The sequence below is a fragment of the Asparagus officinalis genome, chromosome 4 (assembly GCF_001876935.1).
Source record: "Asparagus officinalis chromosome 4, Aspof.V1, whole genome shotgun sequence".
Classification (NCBI taxonomy): domain Eukaryota; kingdom Viridiplantae; phylum Streptophyta; class Magnoliopsida; order Asparagales; family Asparagaceae; genus Asparagus; species Asparagus officinalis.
Genome location: NC_033797.1, coordinates 39,386,140 through 39,404,284, shown reverse-complemented (window position 1 = coordinate 39,404,284; position 18,145 = coordinate 39,386,140). Strand labels below are relative to the sequence as shown.

Below are 18,145 nucleotides of genomic sequence, written 5' to 3'. Positions count from 1 at the left end.
TATAATAAGTAGAAAGTAATGCAGAATGTAAAGCACACACAGATGTACCTAGGTTCGGCCCCCATGCCTACATCCTACAACCAGAATCACTAGCAAAACAGTTTCACCACACCTTACACCCAGTAAGATTGGATACCCACCGCAATCGTCCTACCCGGCACGATTCGATGGTTATCACCACTATGTAAACTGAATCTACTAACAATTCCCATGAACTACAACTCCATAGTCTGCAACCCAACCTAAAACAGATCTAGAGTTCAAAATAAGTGAAAAAGACAATACAGATCGACAACGAATAAAATAAAAGGAACAAAGTTTTAGAGATGCTCAATGTTGTACTTATCACATAGATCTGGAATTTTATGAAGTAGCACTCACTGTAAAACTAATATTGGTGCGTCCGGCTCTGAGTCTACTTCACACAGCTTCTAACAGATGGTAAAACGGAGATTTTTACGAATTTCTACGAATTTTTGAGCGAAGCCTGTGCAAGGAGGAGGATCTGCATATTCTGCAGTATTCTGCTCAAGGATGTCGCATTGATCTGGAATTTTCTAAAGTATTACTCACTATAAAACTAGCATTGGCTCGTCAGACTCTGAGTCTACTTCGTACAGCTTCTGACGGATCATAAAACGGAGATTTCTACCAATTTCTACGAATTGTTTAGCGAAGCCTGCGCAAGGAGGAGGATCTGCGTATTCTGCTGTATTCTGCACAAGGATGTCACGTCGATCAGGAATTTTCTAAAGTATTACTCACTATAAAAATGGTATTTACGCATCCATCTCTGAGTCTACTTCGTATATCTTCTGAAGGGTTGCAAAACGGAGATTTCTACGAATTTCTACGAATTTTTGAGTGAAGCCTGCGCAAGGAGGAGGAACTGCGAATTCTACTGTAATTTTCTGTATTTTTGCGTTCATATGTTTTTCCTGCCGTCATTAACAGCCTTTAAGTAGGCTTTGCTAACCCTAATCTGCTTAGGTTTAATTCTGTCCCTTGGATATGACATGTGGCATAATCTGGGACTATAGAAAAGTCAAGACACCCATAGAAACTCTGCACACGTACTGGTATAGGACTCTGTATTTGTACCATTTTTTCTGCACCCCATATACCACGTGGCACGCAATTATTCGTTGAAATATCCTCCCTCAGAAATATTGTAAAATAATTTTTCTTGGGCTTTGGAAATAGTATATATATATATAAATACTTGCGTATCTATATACTATTTATTAATTAACAATATAACAAAATATTTATTAATATATTTTTATATATAAATATACGAACATATACGTATATATATATATATACAATCTTTTTCCGTTCAACTTGCAACCTACACAACTTAACACACAGATCAGAACATTCATAGGGGTTTGTTATTATCAAACAAGGTTCACAGACGGTCATAGCCAACACCCTTAAAAACACCGCTGAGCAAGACAATTATAAATTATAAATAATAAATAATACGCATTAATTTTCATTAAAAAAAACTCGTAAAGAACATGAAAATGTAAAGAAGCATAACTAAAAAAATGAACAACATATTGATGTCACTTACTAGTGAAGTAAGTCATATGAATGATGTACACATCTATATACTTCTTCTTGAGGACTTTCCTCTAGTAAGTCGTATGAATGATGTGCACATCTATACACTTATTCTTGAGCTCCTTTGCATACCAAGCTTTAGAGACATTAATCTAGATTCCAAATTGCGATTGCATTTTGTTTTGAATATTAGTAGGACAAATATTGGGATGACTCTTTAAAAAAGACTGAAAAAAAAGTTGAAATTCATTTGAGCGATACTCTTGAATGACCTACATTATTCATATGTTGACCACCCATGTGTTGAGGAACATATGTCTTGATGGAAAAAGTGGATGTGTGAGTCTTTGGTGAGGCGTGCAACTTCCATACGTAGTTCGTCTCCTTCTTATGCTTACCAACAACTGTAATTCTAGTCTTTTTGTTCTTCTTAAACTTATAAGAGAACTTTTTGGCAATCGAAAAATATATAAGTGTTAGTCTAACCTCTTTAGCACTTTCAAATTGTTTCCCAATTCTAGTAATTGCCTTGTCCCGTCATGCTGAAATCCGAATAGTATCATTAACCATGTCGTTTAACCATCCAAACATGATTTCTATTTGGATTGTCATTGGGAATTCTACCCGACACCATATTATTTTCTTTTCCTGAGAGTTTATCCTCTGCACGCTATGTGGTACAACATAAATACAGATTAAAAATATTGATTGGATCATTTTTATTTCAACATGTTACAATAAGTAATTGTAGGTCACCGAAAAACATAAAGTAAAGCACTTATCTCACAATTATGCTTATGAAAGATGAAAATCAACCAGAAAAAAATAACAGGGAGCAATACAAAAAGGAGTGTGAGGTGGCGTACCTAATGTCACAGTCTCTCTCATCTGTGCATGAAGAGTGATGTTTTCTCTAGAAGCAAAACCACTACCAAGTAAGGCATTGAGCTTATTTTGCAAGATATGATTCAACGCTAGTGTCTTTTATGTGATCTTCAATCTCTGAAAAAACGTCAGATTTCAATCCGATAAAGTTAGGTCCTTTTTCAATTTGTAAATCATTGCATTTCCTTCTGTGTATGAAATCATGCGAAGAAATTTGTTATCCATGAAAAAAATCAGAAATCAATTGAAGATAGGGCACTTACTTCTTGGTCTTGCTTAAATACGAGACTTCCCACTTTCTAATCTTTATTTTTTTTCTACCATCAACATTACTCTTAATATCCTGACTGGCATACACACACTGCTAAATAATGAGGTATCCTAGACGGAATTTTCCGTCTAGGATACCCAGAATTCCGTCTAGGATGCGTATCCTAGACGGAATTCCGTCTAGAATACGCGTCTAGTTTGTTTCCGTCTAGAATGTAGTATTCTAGACGGAAATTCCGTCTAGAATACATCCTAGACGGAATATTCTAGACGGAATTCAAAACCGTCTAGAATACATCCTAGACGGATTATTCTAGACGGAATTTCCGTCTAGAATAATTCATCCTAGACGGAAAAAAATTCCGTCTAGAATAAGTATTCTAGACGGGATTTCCGTCTAGAATACTCATTCTAGACGGAAATTAATTTTTTAAATTTTTTTAATTTTTATTTTTTAAAAAGGCATCCTAGACGGAATTTGAGCATCCTAGACGGAATTTCCGTCTAGGATGCTATGCTACAGTATTTTTTTTTTTTTTTTGTCATATGAATTCAAGAAATAGGAATACTCGGTGACTGCACATTGACATCCTATAAGGTAATTTTGTTCTGTTGGCATGAAGAACATGCTGCACTCTTGGGAGACTGAAGTAGAGTCTCCTCTCATAACTCATACAAACATCAACCCCGACGCTAATATGAGTAGCCTGAAATCATGAAAACCAGTATAATCACTGACCCAAAAACTTGAATAATCATTTAAATAAAGAAAATAGTTCAGCCCTAACTTGAAGAAAATATTATCATGAAAACCAGTATAATAATATTGAAGAATGCATATAACTTCAATGAAGAGAAAAACCTTATTCTGCCTGTTATCCCACCAATCAACCGGATTAGCAAAGAAAGCCTGCCAAAGCTTCTCAGTTGAACCAGAAGAATTGCCCCCATAGTTTTGAAATTTCCCCTCTGTAGTACACATATGCAACTTACATACTAGAACTTTGTGAAGAAATATCATAATTTACAATGTTGGGTTAGAGCAATAGAGATATGAGTACCTGAACTCACTGAGTTTGACTCCGGGTTATACAATGACACTGCAGGGTAGGTCTTCTCAATAAAATTCAACTTCTGAACAACTACCTGCAACAATATACATGCCCCTTCAGAATCACAAATACTGTAACTGGCAGTAACGTGAGTAACCTAATAGCTAAACTCATGGAAGTGAATAAAAAACAAACCTTGTAATAAACCTGTGTTTTCTCATCGTCCCCCTGCACAGTATCAGACACGAGACGTCCTGAAACGTATATTTGCTGGCCTTTCTCAACATGCTGAAAAGCTACATGAGCTAGCTCATCCCAGAATGTTAAATTGACCCTGCAGCAGAGAAGACCAATACCAACACAAGATCATTGCCAATTTTCCATCGAGGACTATTAAAAATACGACATTTAGAATTCAAACTATCCACAGACTGAAGAAATTGTACATAAACTCATTGATTTCTCAAGTCGCCAACAGTAATAAATTCCTTCTTCCTTCAAGATCATAAAACAATCCACATTACTAGCCTAATTTCAATGCAATGTTACAAGTTTAAGCTGTGATTACCTCAGCCCAATCCATAACAAAAGGATGATTGTTCTAACAGTTCGATCATTTTCCAAGGTTGTTCTTTAGTATAATTTTCATCATAATACCAGTAAATGCAAACATGCTTTAACTGCAGTTATAGTTCAAGCTGAAATGAGAGTATGCTTTAACAAGGTTATTGAGCAAACAGAGTTCAGTTTCTAGAAACATAAAGTGTAAAGAATTTAATACCTATGCATCCCAAACAGTGGTGCCAAGATGCTTGGAATTTGGGTCCTGCACTATGGCAAACTGAGCAATGAGAGTATGCTTTAACAAGGTTATTGAGCAAACAGAGTTCAGTTTCTAGAAACATAAAGTGTAAAGAATTTAATACCTGTATTTTAAAAGTATCCTTTCATGAAAGAAAAAAAAAACATTCAGCAAAATAATGTTGCAATTGCTATATGAACTTTAGCCCCACTTTGAGACATTTTTTCTTTTTCTTTTAAACAAGAAACTAAGCAGAGGCAGATTAACTGAAGTTAATGGCTAAATTTGAAATTTAACTGACTACTATCAGATAGATGGTAGCATGAAATTTTCCAGTAGTAATATGATCACTTGATATTCCTCATCAAAGAAATTATAATGACAACCCAACAAAGCCCATATCTCAATATTTATCAAAACACAACACATACTGGATCTAACAATTGCTGGCAATGTTTAGCATTTATCAATCAATTTCAAACAAACACATTGTGACTTGATTCCAGAATCCACGCTCTGCAACTTAAAAAAACCCAAATTTTAGGGTTAGGGTTAGGATTTGGTACCTCTCGAGGCGGCGGCTGAGAGAATGAGAAATTGACTTGGACTGGATCGTGAGCTTGACGTCATCGGGATCCATGACGGGTTTTCCCGCGTGATCGGAGTAGACTTGGGCGTCGGTGAGGACGTCGACGATGTAGCGGTAGCAGAGCTCGAGGAACTGGTGGACGACATGTGGCTCGTACTCAACACGTGGCTTGTCGGAGGAGCTCTCTGAACACACGCGCGTCACGTGGCTCGTCGGAGTCCGAGGTGGTGGTCCCGGCGACCCCGCCGTCGCTGCTGGGTTCTGGTTCCATTGTCTTGGCTCCCTCTTTGGCTTTGGAGCGGTTATGAGGAGGGAGAGGGAGAGGAAGGGGAGGCGGTGGAGGGAGGAGTCTGGGGTGAGGTTGAGGATGGAGAGGGAGAGGAGGGGGAGGCGGTGGAGGGAGGAGCAGGAGCTTGGAGTTGAAGATTTGGGGGATGAGGCGGGTGTTCCTGAAAATTTAGATTTTAGGGACGAAAATTCCGATTTTGGGGGGAAAGGAGTGGGGTTTTGACGGGCTTATTTTTTTAAAATGGTCAGTTATTCTAGACGGAAATTTCCGTCTAGGATACTATTCTAGATGGAAATTTTCGTCTAGAATATCTGGTTTTTTTAAAAAAAATTAAAAAATAAAGAAACCGTCTAGGATACTATTCTAGACGGAATTTTCCGTCTATAATGTTTTATCCTAGACGGAATATTCTAGACGGAATATTTCCGTCTAGTTTAATACATTCTAGACGGAAAAAATTCCGTCTAGAATATTCCGTCTAGAATACGTGATTTTCTACTAGTGATGGCTGCAGTCTAAGGTGAACCCAGAGATATCAAACCTTCCATGCACCCACAGTGTGCAACAACAAGTTTCACCAATCACAGTAATACCCTCTAGTGGAATCAAAGTAAAATGTAGGTACAAAACAGGTAAAAGAAAAGAAATAACTACAACAGACATGATTTAGAAAGGAGTACCTCATAAATAAATCATGTCTCTATGAACAATCTGGAATACATCCGACATCCAAAATAAATAAATATGTCTCGACATGAAATAGATGAAAATGTACCTAAGGCTCATAGCCTTTACAAAATGTGATACAAAACTCTAATGTGTGAATGGAAATAACTCTATTGTGGATTCTCTACTAGTAACTCATGTGACGGCGACTATGCAATAACTCTGTCATCCTGCGGCCCTCTGATAGTCTAAGCCACCTGAAAGTTAAAATAAAATAAAAAAGGACAACAACAAGAGCGTCAGAGCGCTAGCAAGATTACCTCCATCCGTCCCCGGGGAAGGGCTACTAAATGAAGTGGAGGCTCTATTTATTAAGCATAGCCTACCTAGATCATTTTCACCGTATATCAGGAAAATACTTGTAATACATACATATAAGCAATCATCTACTCTGAAATAAATGGATGTTTATATTTAGAAATCCACAACACGAGCATAGGTATGTCGAATATCACGTTAGCTCAAATTGTGAATAGCTAAATACCAAATCCAAAAGCTACTACATGGAGCAATAAGAAAATACAACTCCATCTCAAACCATATCAAACGTGTCCTGACAGATATCAAATACGTGTCCAACACATGGACTTTACCTACTACATATTAGATAAGACAACTCGAATAAGTGTCCAACACATGGACTATATATGATGAATGTCCAACACATGGACTGCAAAAGATAAATATCCAACACGAGGACAGCATATAATTAAGGTCCAACCCATGGGCCATAATAGGTAAATGTCCAAGACGAGGACTGCATATGATTAAGGTCCAACACATGGGCCACAATAGGTAAATATCTAACACGAGTACTGCATATGATTAAGCTCTAACACATGGGTCGCAATAGATAAATGTCCAACACAAGGACTGCATATGATTAAGGTCCAACACATGGACCACAATAGATAAATGTCTAATACGAGGACTGCATATGATGAACGTAATACAAATAAATGATGTAAGTAAAATGCATATATACTATTCACACTCGTGCCTCGGTGAGTGAATCCTAAACTCATGTCCATAATCAACTCATGTGTAGAATACAAAATTTACAGTGTATTAAAATATCAGATAACCCAGACAACTCGTCGGTCACACAAACACATGTATAAACAACATGCACATGCACAAACAGGTCCAGCGATCGACCACCGCGACCACCACGGTCGACCGTGAAATGAGCAGAAAGATATTGCACAAAATATCACCCAACGATCGACCGCTGCATCCACCGTGGTTAACCATGCAGAAATAGAGAGCTTCCTGCATAAAAACGTCACCCAGCGGTCGACCGCACCGTCCACACAGAAGCATAACAGGTTTTCAGGTTTTGAACTTGCAAAAATTTTAACTCACCAAAAATATAAATTTTGTCATTTATAAATCATATGACAAGATGAAAACTTTATTTCTACATATCAGAAAATAAATCATATGACAAGATGAAAACTTTATTTCTACATATCAGAAAAATATCTCATGATTTACTTAAACTTGATTTAACCTAATCAAGTTTAACAACCCAAATAATCAAATTCTTTACAAGAATCCTAGTTATCGACAAAATTAACATAAATATACTTGCATAAAACTTGAAACCGATGTAACAATTATTTTTTCACATTTTCAAATCTTGTTTTACCCCAAACCTAGGGTTTTAAGCATCTCTAATCAACATAAAATATCATTTAATTACCAAATTAAGGTTTAAACATGGTTTAATCATGATTAATAAATTAAAAACAAAATTATGAATAACCCTAATGATCATGATCATATTCTATCATAAACAACAAGGAATTATTATAGATCTATCGTGGCTTAAAGAATTATCATCAAAAATCTAAACTTTATCATGTCAGGTTAAACTTTACCATGAAAAACATCACTTTAACCATTAAAAGTCTAATCTTTATTAAGGGAAGGGTTTAGATACAGACAATCTTGCCTTATCATGTGCACAACCCCCTGAAACAATCAGCAAATGATCCCTCAATGCCAAACGCCACAAATCTCGCCTTCTCCTCGCTTTTCGCCTCATGAAACTCTCCCGAGAACTCAAGTTTAGGGATAGGGTTTGAGAGATGAGGAGAAGGGCTGCTAGGGTTTGGAACACAGAAGAAAAGTGGTATTTTTCGTGTATAAACATGTATATATATGGCAGTAAACTCGAATAAATATAGCCCAAAACCCGAAACCCGAAACCCGAAACTGGAAACTTAGTCTGACTAGAAACATACTCTTCGGTATTTTAGCTGTAACTTTCGTATTCGACCTCAGAATAAGGTGATTAAAGTTTTGTTGGAAAGATGCTGAAGAGACCTACAACTTTGGTCTTTTAAGTTTTTCCATATTCACATTATATCAGTGTGTAAAATACAAAATCTCTCCACTAGTCATTATTTTTTTCCAGATTTATACATCATGCATGTTTTGTGCATTTGCACTCATTATTTGCGTCAAAAGTTGCTGTTTTCATTGCTATCGAATCTATTATAACTTTAGTCGTTACAATAAACTTGAATAAAATAAAAAGTTGATCTTTTTATAAGATCTCCTTACACAATGAAAATAAAAAAAAAGTTTATAACTTTATCAAACAAACGCAGAGATCGTTTATCGGTCTTCTGCTTGTGTGGGATCTTTGCCTGTGCCGGGGTTTATCCATGGACGACCGTCGATCTGGATCCGGTTAATGGAAAATTCAGCAGAGCTTCGTCTTCACCGAGGTTGTGTTCTATTTGAAGCGCTGAGAACGACCAAGCGAAATAAGAACTCTTCTCGAGATTAAGACCAAGCCTAATCTCGAGGAATGGACGGGAACGGGCGTCGGATCTCTCGAACTCTCCTTTTTTTGCCGAAGAACTCGCCAAGATCTGTCAACTCTCGCTGAAATTCGTGCTCCTTTGACTCCTCAATCCGACAGCACCTCCTCCTCTTGATAATTAATCCCCCCTTGAAATAAGCCCCCGAGCTCGTATTTATAGGCTTCGATTGGGGGGGGGGTTAGATGAGAATGAATGATTCGTCCATATCTTCAGTTAATAACTGATTAACCATGTTAGGGGATGATATCAAGTCAGTTAGGAACCTCAAGAACGACCAAATCCTGAGAAAAACCGTCAAAAAACCGAACTGAGGTCGAAACAGCGCGCGCGAGACAAATCTGACCCGCGCTTGCGCGGGTCAGATTGGATCCGACCCGCGGTTACTGTAGCACGAGCCGAAAAACCCGACCGTGGTACTGTAGCAAAATTCCGACCCACGGTGCTGTAGCAGAATTTCGACCCCGCGATATTGTAGCAGAATCCCGACCCGTGGGTATTGTAGCAGAATTCCGACAGGTGCTCCGCCTTTTGTAAACAACGCGGGGCTCCCGATCAGCTCTCGTTTCCGTTATTCCGAAGTTCCGTTGCTTCGTATGACCCATCGACTCACTTCATGTGTTTGTCATTGTCAAACGAGCTCCTGTGACTCTAATAGCAACGTTTATCATTTTCTCTTTGTCTCGAGCCGTGTGCGGACACCCATATGCATTTTTAGACGCCTATACTCATATATACATATATACGTTGAATTGATCTAAAAATAAATTCCTAGTATACGCAAACATCACAATATGTCATTTTTCAACGTATAACAAATTTATTATTATTTATCATAAAATATTCAAATTTTCGGGGTTTTGCAACCTATGAGCTTAAAGCTCTTACCCACACTCGTTTTAACACTCATCCACTTCCAGAAAAGATTTTTACCTATAAACTTAAAGTTTTAAACCCAATAATTTTTACACTCATCAATCACTCTTCAACGGTAAATATTTCGCCGAAAGTTCAACTTCCATTGTTAAAGTCATCCACTTTCTAAAAGGTTTATTGCCTATAAACCCAAAGTTTTACCCCCATTTATTTTAAAACCACACACTTCCAAAATCAATCTTAACCTTAAAAGAAAAACCTCCATTAGATTAATTATAAACATACTTTGTATTAAAATAATCATGTAGGTAATTTGTTATATTTTTATTGGAACTTACTATTTTTCTGTTCTAAATGGTCATCCATTTTATTTTTTGAATGAAATGGTTAAAATATTAGTTTTTTTTACTTGTTTGCACTAGGCAAATGATAGTGAGTTTTTTGCTTATAAACTTAACGTTTTACCCTATTTTTTATTTTTAAATTAACACGGTTTTGAATAGAATTAATTATTCATCCGCACATCATTTTCTAAGATGAGATAAACAGACACGTGAACAACATTTCAAAAGGGAAGACTTTAATCGCGAACCATCTTTTTCTCTTTCTATATAAAGGAGAGATTAGCCCTGACCTTTAAAAGTGATTGGAGGCTTTACAACTTCAACATATTATTGTGAATCCGGAAAACAAGATCACTAGTACCCGGCAATATAAAACTTCCAATTTAAATATGAGTTCATAAGTTTAAAATAACAACAGATATGAATTTTAGATTTTTCAAAAAGGAATGATTAGTAATATTCTTAGAAGATTGAGAAGAATTAATTAGGAACACGTTTAAAATGAATAGATATAAGTTCATATATAGCAAACATAATACATTGATCAGATCTCAACCCCATATCATTGCTGCGACTTCCATTTATTTTTTGGTTCAACAAATCAAATTACAAATGAAATTCTTCATTTGTACAGTATCCACAATTACTTTCAGAGTACTATATTTCAAGCATTTTCCCGCAGCCATTCATAAATAGGCTTCCCATAGCCTTGGCCCTCTCCCTGAGAACAAACTTCTGCATCTTCCCCGTCGAAGTCTTCGGCAGCTCCCCGAAAACCACGCTCTTGGGCACCATAAAATCCGGCAGCCGAGCTCGACAGAACCCTATAATCTCCTCAGCATCAGCAGAAGCTCCATCCTTGAGCTTCACAAATGCACACGGGGTCTCCCCCCAGTACTCATCCGGTCGTCCGACCACCGCAGCTTCAAGCACCGCCGGGTGACTGTAAACTACCGACTCGACCTCGATCGTGCTTATATTCTCCAGGCCGGAGATTATGATGTCCTTCAGCCTATCCTTCACCTGAATATACCCATCAGCATGCCTCACCCCGAGATCCCCTGTCCTCATCCATCCCCCTGCAAAAACCTCCTCCGTGGCCTTTAAGTCCTTGAAGTATCCGTTCATCACCGTGTTGCCTCGAAACATAACCTCCCCCATTGTTTTCCCATCGGCCGGGACGCTTTTCATTGTCTCCGGATCTTTGACGTCGACCGCCTCCGTTCCGATATGTCGAATTCCCTGCCTCCCCATCATCTTTGCCTGCTGATCCACCGACAGCTCGTCCCACTCGGGCTTCCACTCGCACACTGTCGCGGGCCCGTAGGTCTCCGTGAGTCCGTACACATGGACGACTTTAAATCCCATCTCCTCCATCTTCTCCAAGACTGGTGGTTGCGGAGTAGCCCCGCCCGTCATGACGCAGACCATCTGGCCAGCTGCGAGCGGCTGTCGGTCAGCAAGCGGACAGTTTGCCATCATGTTGAGGACGGTAGGGGCACCGGTCATGTGCGTAACTCCGTACCTGGTGATTTTCTCGAAGATGGTCTTTGCGGTGAAATCGCGGAGGCAGACGTTGAGCCCGCCCTGTGCCGCTATGCCCCAGGTCAGGCACCAACCATTGCTATGGAAAATGGGCACCGTCCATAAGTAGACCGGCAAAGTCCTTATTTCACTAAAGAGAATGGAACTGATGCAGTTGAGGTAGGCGCCGCGGTGTGTGTAGACCACGCCTTTCGGCCTGGATGTGGTGCCGGATGTGTAGTTTAGGGCGATAGGATCGCACTCGTCGATCGGCCACTTGATGTCGAAGCAGGGGTCTCCGTTTTTTATGAGGCTTTCGTAGTTTAAACCAGGTGAATGAGAGTAGTCTTTAGAGGGTTCCGGGATTGGGATGAGGAGAGGGGATTTGGAGTTGGATTGTGAAAGGAGGTTGATGGCGTCTTCAGCGATTGTGAGGAACTGGTGGTCGGCGAAAACGAGCTTGGCTTCGGAATGTTTGAGGAGGACGGAGACCATGGCTGCGTCGTGGTGAGCGTTGAGGGTGCAGATGACTGCCCCGGCCATTGGGACGCCGAAGTTGAGCTCGTACATGGCTGGGACGTTTGGAGCGAGGACAGCAACCTGGTTCGGCAATAGAAGAAGATTCAGTGTACAGACTCTCTATGACCTTGATTGCAAAGAATGTCTATAATTAGTTATTGGTAATGATATTATTAGTTTATCTCTATAGATTTTGCATTCAAAAATGTGAGATTCATTCCCAAGAATCATAGCGATCATGTTAAAAATTTATGCGTCAACCGTGGAGCTGACATTCATTACTCTATAAAGAATTACCACTAGATTAAGAGCATAGGTACTTTTTTCATTTATTTCATCTTCTGTCATAATGAATATAAGAATTACCAAAACTAGAGCCAGAGGTACTCTTTTTCTTGTACGTGTTACTTCAAAATAACTAGAAGGAAATATTTCGCGATATTCTAACACTGTGAGAAAAGTGATGCATGCTAGAAAAACTCCAAAAATAGATCGCATATATTAATGGAACATATTAGTTAACATGCACACATGTCCGAGGGTCGGGTTCGTGTTAGAATTGGGGGTGGGGGTGCGGGAGAGATAGAGATTATAGTTACCACGTCGCCACGGGAAATGCCAAGGTGTGAGAGAGCAGAAGCGAGCCTGAGGCAGCGGTCTCGGGTCTGTCTCCAAGTAAACTTGATGGATTCATAAACAACAGAGGTCCGATCAGAGTAAACCTCCGCAGACCGCTCGATGAAGCTCAGTGGAGAGAGAGGGACATAGTTTGCAGAGCAACGAACTGTGCCTTCCATGCCTTTTGCTTTGCTGTGTGTGGATAAGCTAGTTTTGTGGCAGACTATTGAAAGATTTGTTTTAGCGGATTGAAGGAAGGCTAATGAGATTCTTGTTATATCGTAGAAGCTTAAGAGATAGGTATATATAGAGATGTGGGTCAAAATAGTCAAAATAAAGAAAAGTCATGGAAGTTGCTTTGGTTCATCGAATTGATATATTTAATAAACCTGCATGTGGAAGTTGCTTTGTTCATCCCATTCATATATTTAACAAACCTGCATATGGGGTTTACTTCAATAAAGATCGAGAGACATTGACTGACGGATAACGTCGGAAGATTTAGATATTTTGAATACAATCATGTCATTCTCACTTTCATATATTTAATTTTCTATGCTTGTGATATCAGAGCGGGTTTTGTGAGCTGTGCAAACTCTTATCTTATTTAATATTGAAACAATCATCACATTCTGTCTTTTATATTGAAATTTTCCACACATTACAAATAGCTGCTGGTGACAGTCATTAGTGAAGCAATATTCTTTGTATGCTTCTAGAAAGCACTTAGCCTTATAAGATCTACAATGAACTGCGACGGGGCTAGAATCCTACAGTATAGGCAAGCATCTACTATTTTTGTTACGAGGGAATGCAACTTTTGCAAACCTCTATTACTAGTATGCGCAGAAAAATATGAGAGAAAAAAATTTAATATTGGAGAAAGTTTCTAGCAAGAACAGTCATCATATTAAATGTGCACCTAAATGATATCAATTCTTGGATTATTAAACTTTGTGATTCTTGCATAGATCTAAGGGTTGATACTTTTTGAATGCACATTCTATACCATGAATCAGGATTCATATCATACTACAAAGTTCCTACTATATGTAGATATCTATATAACTACAGTTAATAATTATCTTAATTGGGTCTAAATATCCTGTAGTTTCTCTTTGCACTTGTATATCCTTACTTGTTAATAATTATATAACTACAGTTAATAATTTCTCTTTGCACTAGGAGATTCTATTTTAAAACAGCATTTGGACAGGTTTAAAATAAATTTAACAAATAGTATGAGTCAAAATGCCCCAAAATTGGTATACATGAGAATTTTCATGTTAGCATAACTTAAGTTTACTAAGGTGTAAATTCTAAAAATTTTAGGATATTTAAGTATTTGACAAAAACAATTGAGGCTATGAAAGTGCAAAGTAGAGAAAACTATAGGGTAGTTAAGTGCAATTAAGCCAATGTTAAATTTAACTCCTTCAAAACTTATTTGTTCATTCGAATTGGTTCCTCCATTAGTTTTTTCCCATTTAACGAGTAAACTTCTGTTGGTAGCTTTAACACACTGCCCACATGGTTAATTACAAAAAAAAAACTAATTGAATATCTCCTAAAAAAATCTTCCATTTATGATAGAATATAAGTTCAAGATGGATTCATGGAAGATAAGGTGGAAGCTACGATCCAAATAATTAACAAATAGTTCGTTAATTAATGGGGTAACTATTTAATGATATACAATTTTAAATCATTTTAATAAATAATTTTTAGAGACTTAAGTAATTTTAAATCATTTTAATAAATAATTTGAATTAAATATATATACATCATAATTATTAAGGAATACTTTTTATTTATAAATTTAAGTACTATTTAAAAATAAAATCTTTTAGCAAAATGAATACACTTTGATATCTGATAAATATTCATAAAAATTCATGAATATTTGTCAAATACTGAGCATTTGAGTTCGAATTCGAAAAACTCTAGATATTGATATTCAAATTTTGGTTCGAATTTGACAATTTTAAGCAAATACAAAGATGAACACTTTTGTTGATTTGATCTAATCATTTATGTTGAGCGTTGCGGAAGCCAAACAACCAAACCAACGTGCTACGAGAAATCAAATCAAACGTAAGTCGAGAGAAGGCCAAACGAACCAAATCAATGCCACAAACATAAACAACAAATTTTAACGTGGTTCGGCAAGTTGCCTACGTCCAGGGGAAAGAAGGGGATATGGTTTTCACTAATAGAGAAGAAGAGTACAAACTGAGATTACAAATCACTCAAACTCACCAATTAATCTCACCAGCAAATCTCTAATTCTCTCCAAATAAAACCCTAACCAATAGCTCAGAAAATACCTCTTTTCTGTGCTCCAAATATCCCCAATTTTCTTCTCTTTTCTCTCTTCCAATCGTTCCATATATATAAAAATCCTAAAACCAAAAATATACTAGGAATTCTAAAACCAAAATCAAAACAAATTAGGAATCCTAATAACCTGTTACAAAAACAGATTAGGAATCACAATAACCTATTACCAAAACTGATTAGGAATCCCAATAACCTGTTACCAAAATAGATTAGGAACTTGCTATCCAACAATTCTCCACCTCGGTGAAGTTTTTCCAAAACTGAGCCGACACCAACACCAAACAAATATCTCACTTGTTGCATCGTACGAAGTGAAACAAAATCATAACAACAGACTCAATCCACAACAAGTCGAGACCCAAACGAGAATGTGACCACTCTCCAAACATCGGTATCTACTCACCAAATCGGCTGCATCATAACTGACTGCATACGTATCCTCTTGCCTAAGGAATCAAGCCTCACGTAGTTCCTCAAATGGTCTCCAAAGGCTCTCAATCAAATAGAAAAGTTTGCAACTCTTCACCAATATCACCAACGGATCTACAACTGATAGCGCTTCCAATGGTCCCAAACTGAAACAAATCAAACACCTCCACCTGAAGTGAACCAATGGTTGTATCCAAAACATGTCCACCAGCTGCACTCGAATCCAAAACCAACTCATCATCTACATCTAAATCCAAATGATCTCCAAACTGTGTCACCTCAGCTAGAATCCCAAATGATGCAGTACGATCTGGAGTTTGTAGAGTAATCTCCACCCAATGTGAAGTAGCATTACCCTCCACCCGCTGTGATATCCTAATGATCTGATCAACACTCTCTACCTATCGAGAGTCAAATGTGACATACCTGCTCAGAACAAAATCAGAAGCTCCTAACTGATAATCAAACGAATCTCTGAATCCCTAATGTGCAATCGGATCAAATCTCACATCCTCGATGTGACCAAATACTGGGCAACCAAATATCCGACGCAACCCAAAATCTGAAGCAGCTCCACCAGATACAAAATCTCCACACACAGTAGTTGGAAACGTATGACCAAGATGACCCAAATATGTCGAAGCTCCAAAACCAAAACCAATGCTCGATAACCAACACCGATCCCCTCCAGTAAGGAACGAGCCATCAAAATTGTCATCTCATCTCGTCGCCCCAATGTCTCACATCAATAAAGTATCTCAAACTGCTATGAGCTTGGCACAAATGCAAGAAAGAATCCCTACCAAAGCTAGAACGACGGTTTACCTTTCTACCAATACACTTCTTTCAATTGTTATTGACTTCTAGGACTTCACCCCAACAGGACCTGGTTGCAACCCACCAATGCCTAGAACAATCCCCAACTGTGGAAACCAAATACCGATTACCTCCCAATGATGCCTCCTTGAAAGGCCCCTAAATGTCTGACTGAACACTACGTAAAAGAACCCTCGATCGATGGATAGAAGTGCGAAATCCCACCTCGGTCTTCTTGCTCATACCAATGTGCTCAAAGAACTTTAATCTGCAGGTCAAAGTACTCCTCAACAAACCATGCACTACATAACTAATCAAATAAACCAGCCTCAACAAATGCCACAGTCTATTCAAATCCAAAGAAGTCGTCAGCTCTCTATCAAACACCATGCTCCCAATCAAATAATACAAATTATTCCTCCTAACGTCCTTCATCACAATCATGGACCCCAATGTGACCTTCAAACGTGAATCGACCAAGGTCACCCTATAGCCTGCTGCCTCCAAAACTCCAAGTGGAATGATGTTCTTCTTCAACCGAGGAATGATTCTCACTCCAACCAACTCCCAAATCACTCCATCACTCATCCTAATCCGAACAGTACCGATACCACCAATAGGACATTCTTGATCATTACCCATGAGCATGACCTCCCCTCTTTTTAACTCTTGAAAGTTAGAGAACCAATCCCTTCTAGGGCAAATATGGTAAGAAGCACTTGAATCCAACATCCACTCTGTAGAGTCGACAACACAAACTGACGGTAGTACAGATAACGAGTAGCCTGAAGAATCCGAATCTGAATTATTGCCACTAGCCTTGACAACATTCACCTCTGAAATTCGAATAGCTTTCCCCTTATTCTTCCCGCCTCGATCAACCAACTTTGGGCATTCGGCTTTCCAATATCCATCCTTTTTACAAAAGGCACACTGATTCCTACGAATTCTAAGATGTACCCTTCTAAACTGCGACCTCCTACCACGGTTTGGACTCTTTGTTCTTGCGACCAATGCCCCCGCTACCGGCTCAACTGAAGGTTCCTTATCCTTCTTTCAAAGCTGATAATTTGCAAGTGCAGCGGTGACCTTACTATAAGAAAGAGATGCTTTCCCATTAATAAGAGTAAGAACAATGTCTCATATTCCTCGTCAGGCAAGGAACTTAACAACAATAACGCATTGTACTCATCTTCAATCATCACATCTACATTCGCCAAATCCGCAAGAAGCTTTGTGTAGTGGTTTATGTGATCACTAATGAAGGTTCCCTTCTTCAATTAGAAGCGATAAAGCCTCCTCTTCAAATACAAGTGGTTCTCTACACTCTTGGTCAAATACTTGCCCTCTAGGATCTCCCAAATCTTCTTAGCCGAAGTCTCATTGATCACTGTTCGCGGGGAAAATCGTTTTCTTCATTGATGTCATTGTGGTCTCAAAATAACAACTTTTTGTGGTTATAAAAGATCCGGTCTTTTTTAGATCCGGTTACAACGAAATCAAAGAAAATAAAGAAAAATTACAACTTTCTCCTTGTGAACAAATCGCGAGCTCCTGTTTTGCGGTCGCTCGCTTTTGTGGGTTCTTTGCCAACGCCGGGGTTAATCCGTGGACCACCGCGCGATCTAGATCCGGTCGGATCTACACGATTTGACGGGTATTA

General features: G+C 38.4%; 2 protein-coding genes across 2 annotated transcripts; both read right to left on the bottom strand.

Moving 5' to 3' along the window:
- Positions 3,267–5,218, bottom strand: LOC109838545 (protein OSB1, mitochondrial-like). The gene is made up of 5 exons (XM_020406976.1): positions 5,145–5,218; positions 3,972–4,110; positions 3,786–3,870; positions 3,587–3,693; positions 3,267–3,431 (listed from the first exon to the last, which is right to left on the bottom strand). The coding sequence occupies exons 1-5, from the start codon at positions 5,216–5,218 to the stop codon at positions 3,267–3,269; spliced, it is 570 nt and encodes a 189-aa protein (XP_020262565.1).
- Positions 10,759–13,152, bottom strand: LOC109837233 (probable acyl-activating enzyme 1, peroxisomal). Its single transcript, XM_020405388.1, has 2 exons — positions 12,879–13,152; positions 10,759–12,360 (listed from the first exon to the last, which is right to left on the bottom strand). The coding sequence occupies exons 1-2, from the start codon at positions 13,074–13,076 to the stop codon at positions 10,894–10,896; spliced, it is 1,665 nt and encodes a 554-aa protein (XP_020260977.1). The 5' UTR covers positions 13,077–13,152; the 3' UTR covers positions 10,759–10,893.

What these genes read in the sequence shown, in the direction of transcription:
- LOC109838545 (XM_020406976.1), bottom strand. Translation starts at nt 5,218, where the DNA reads ATGGATCCCGATGACGTCAAGCTCACGATCCAGTCCAAGTCAATTTCT. An exon ending in CTCAGCCGCCGCCTCGAGAG is followed by an intron (nt 4,111 to 5,144) that starts GTACCAAATCCT and finishes TCTCTGCTGCAG; the next exon opens with GGTCAATTTAACATTCTGGG. An exon ending in AAACACAGGTTTATTACAAG is followed by an intron (nt 3,871 to 3,971) that starts GTTTGTTTTTTA and finishes ATATTGTTGCAG; the next exon opens with GTAGTTGTTCAGAAGTTGAA.
- LOC109837233 (XM_020405388.1), bottom strand. Translation starts at nt 13,076, where the DNA reads ATGGAAGGCACAGTTCGTTGCTCTGCAAACTATGTCCCTCTCTCTCCA. An exon ending in GCATTTCCCGTGGCGACGTG is followed by an intron (nt 12,361 to 12,878) that starts GTAACTATAATC and finishes TTGCCGAACCAG; the next exon opens with GTTGCTGTCCTCGCTCCAAA.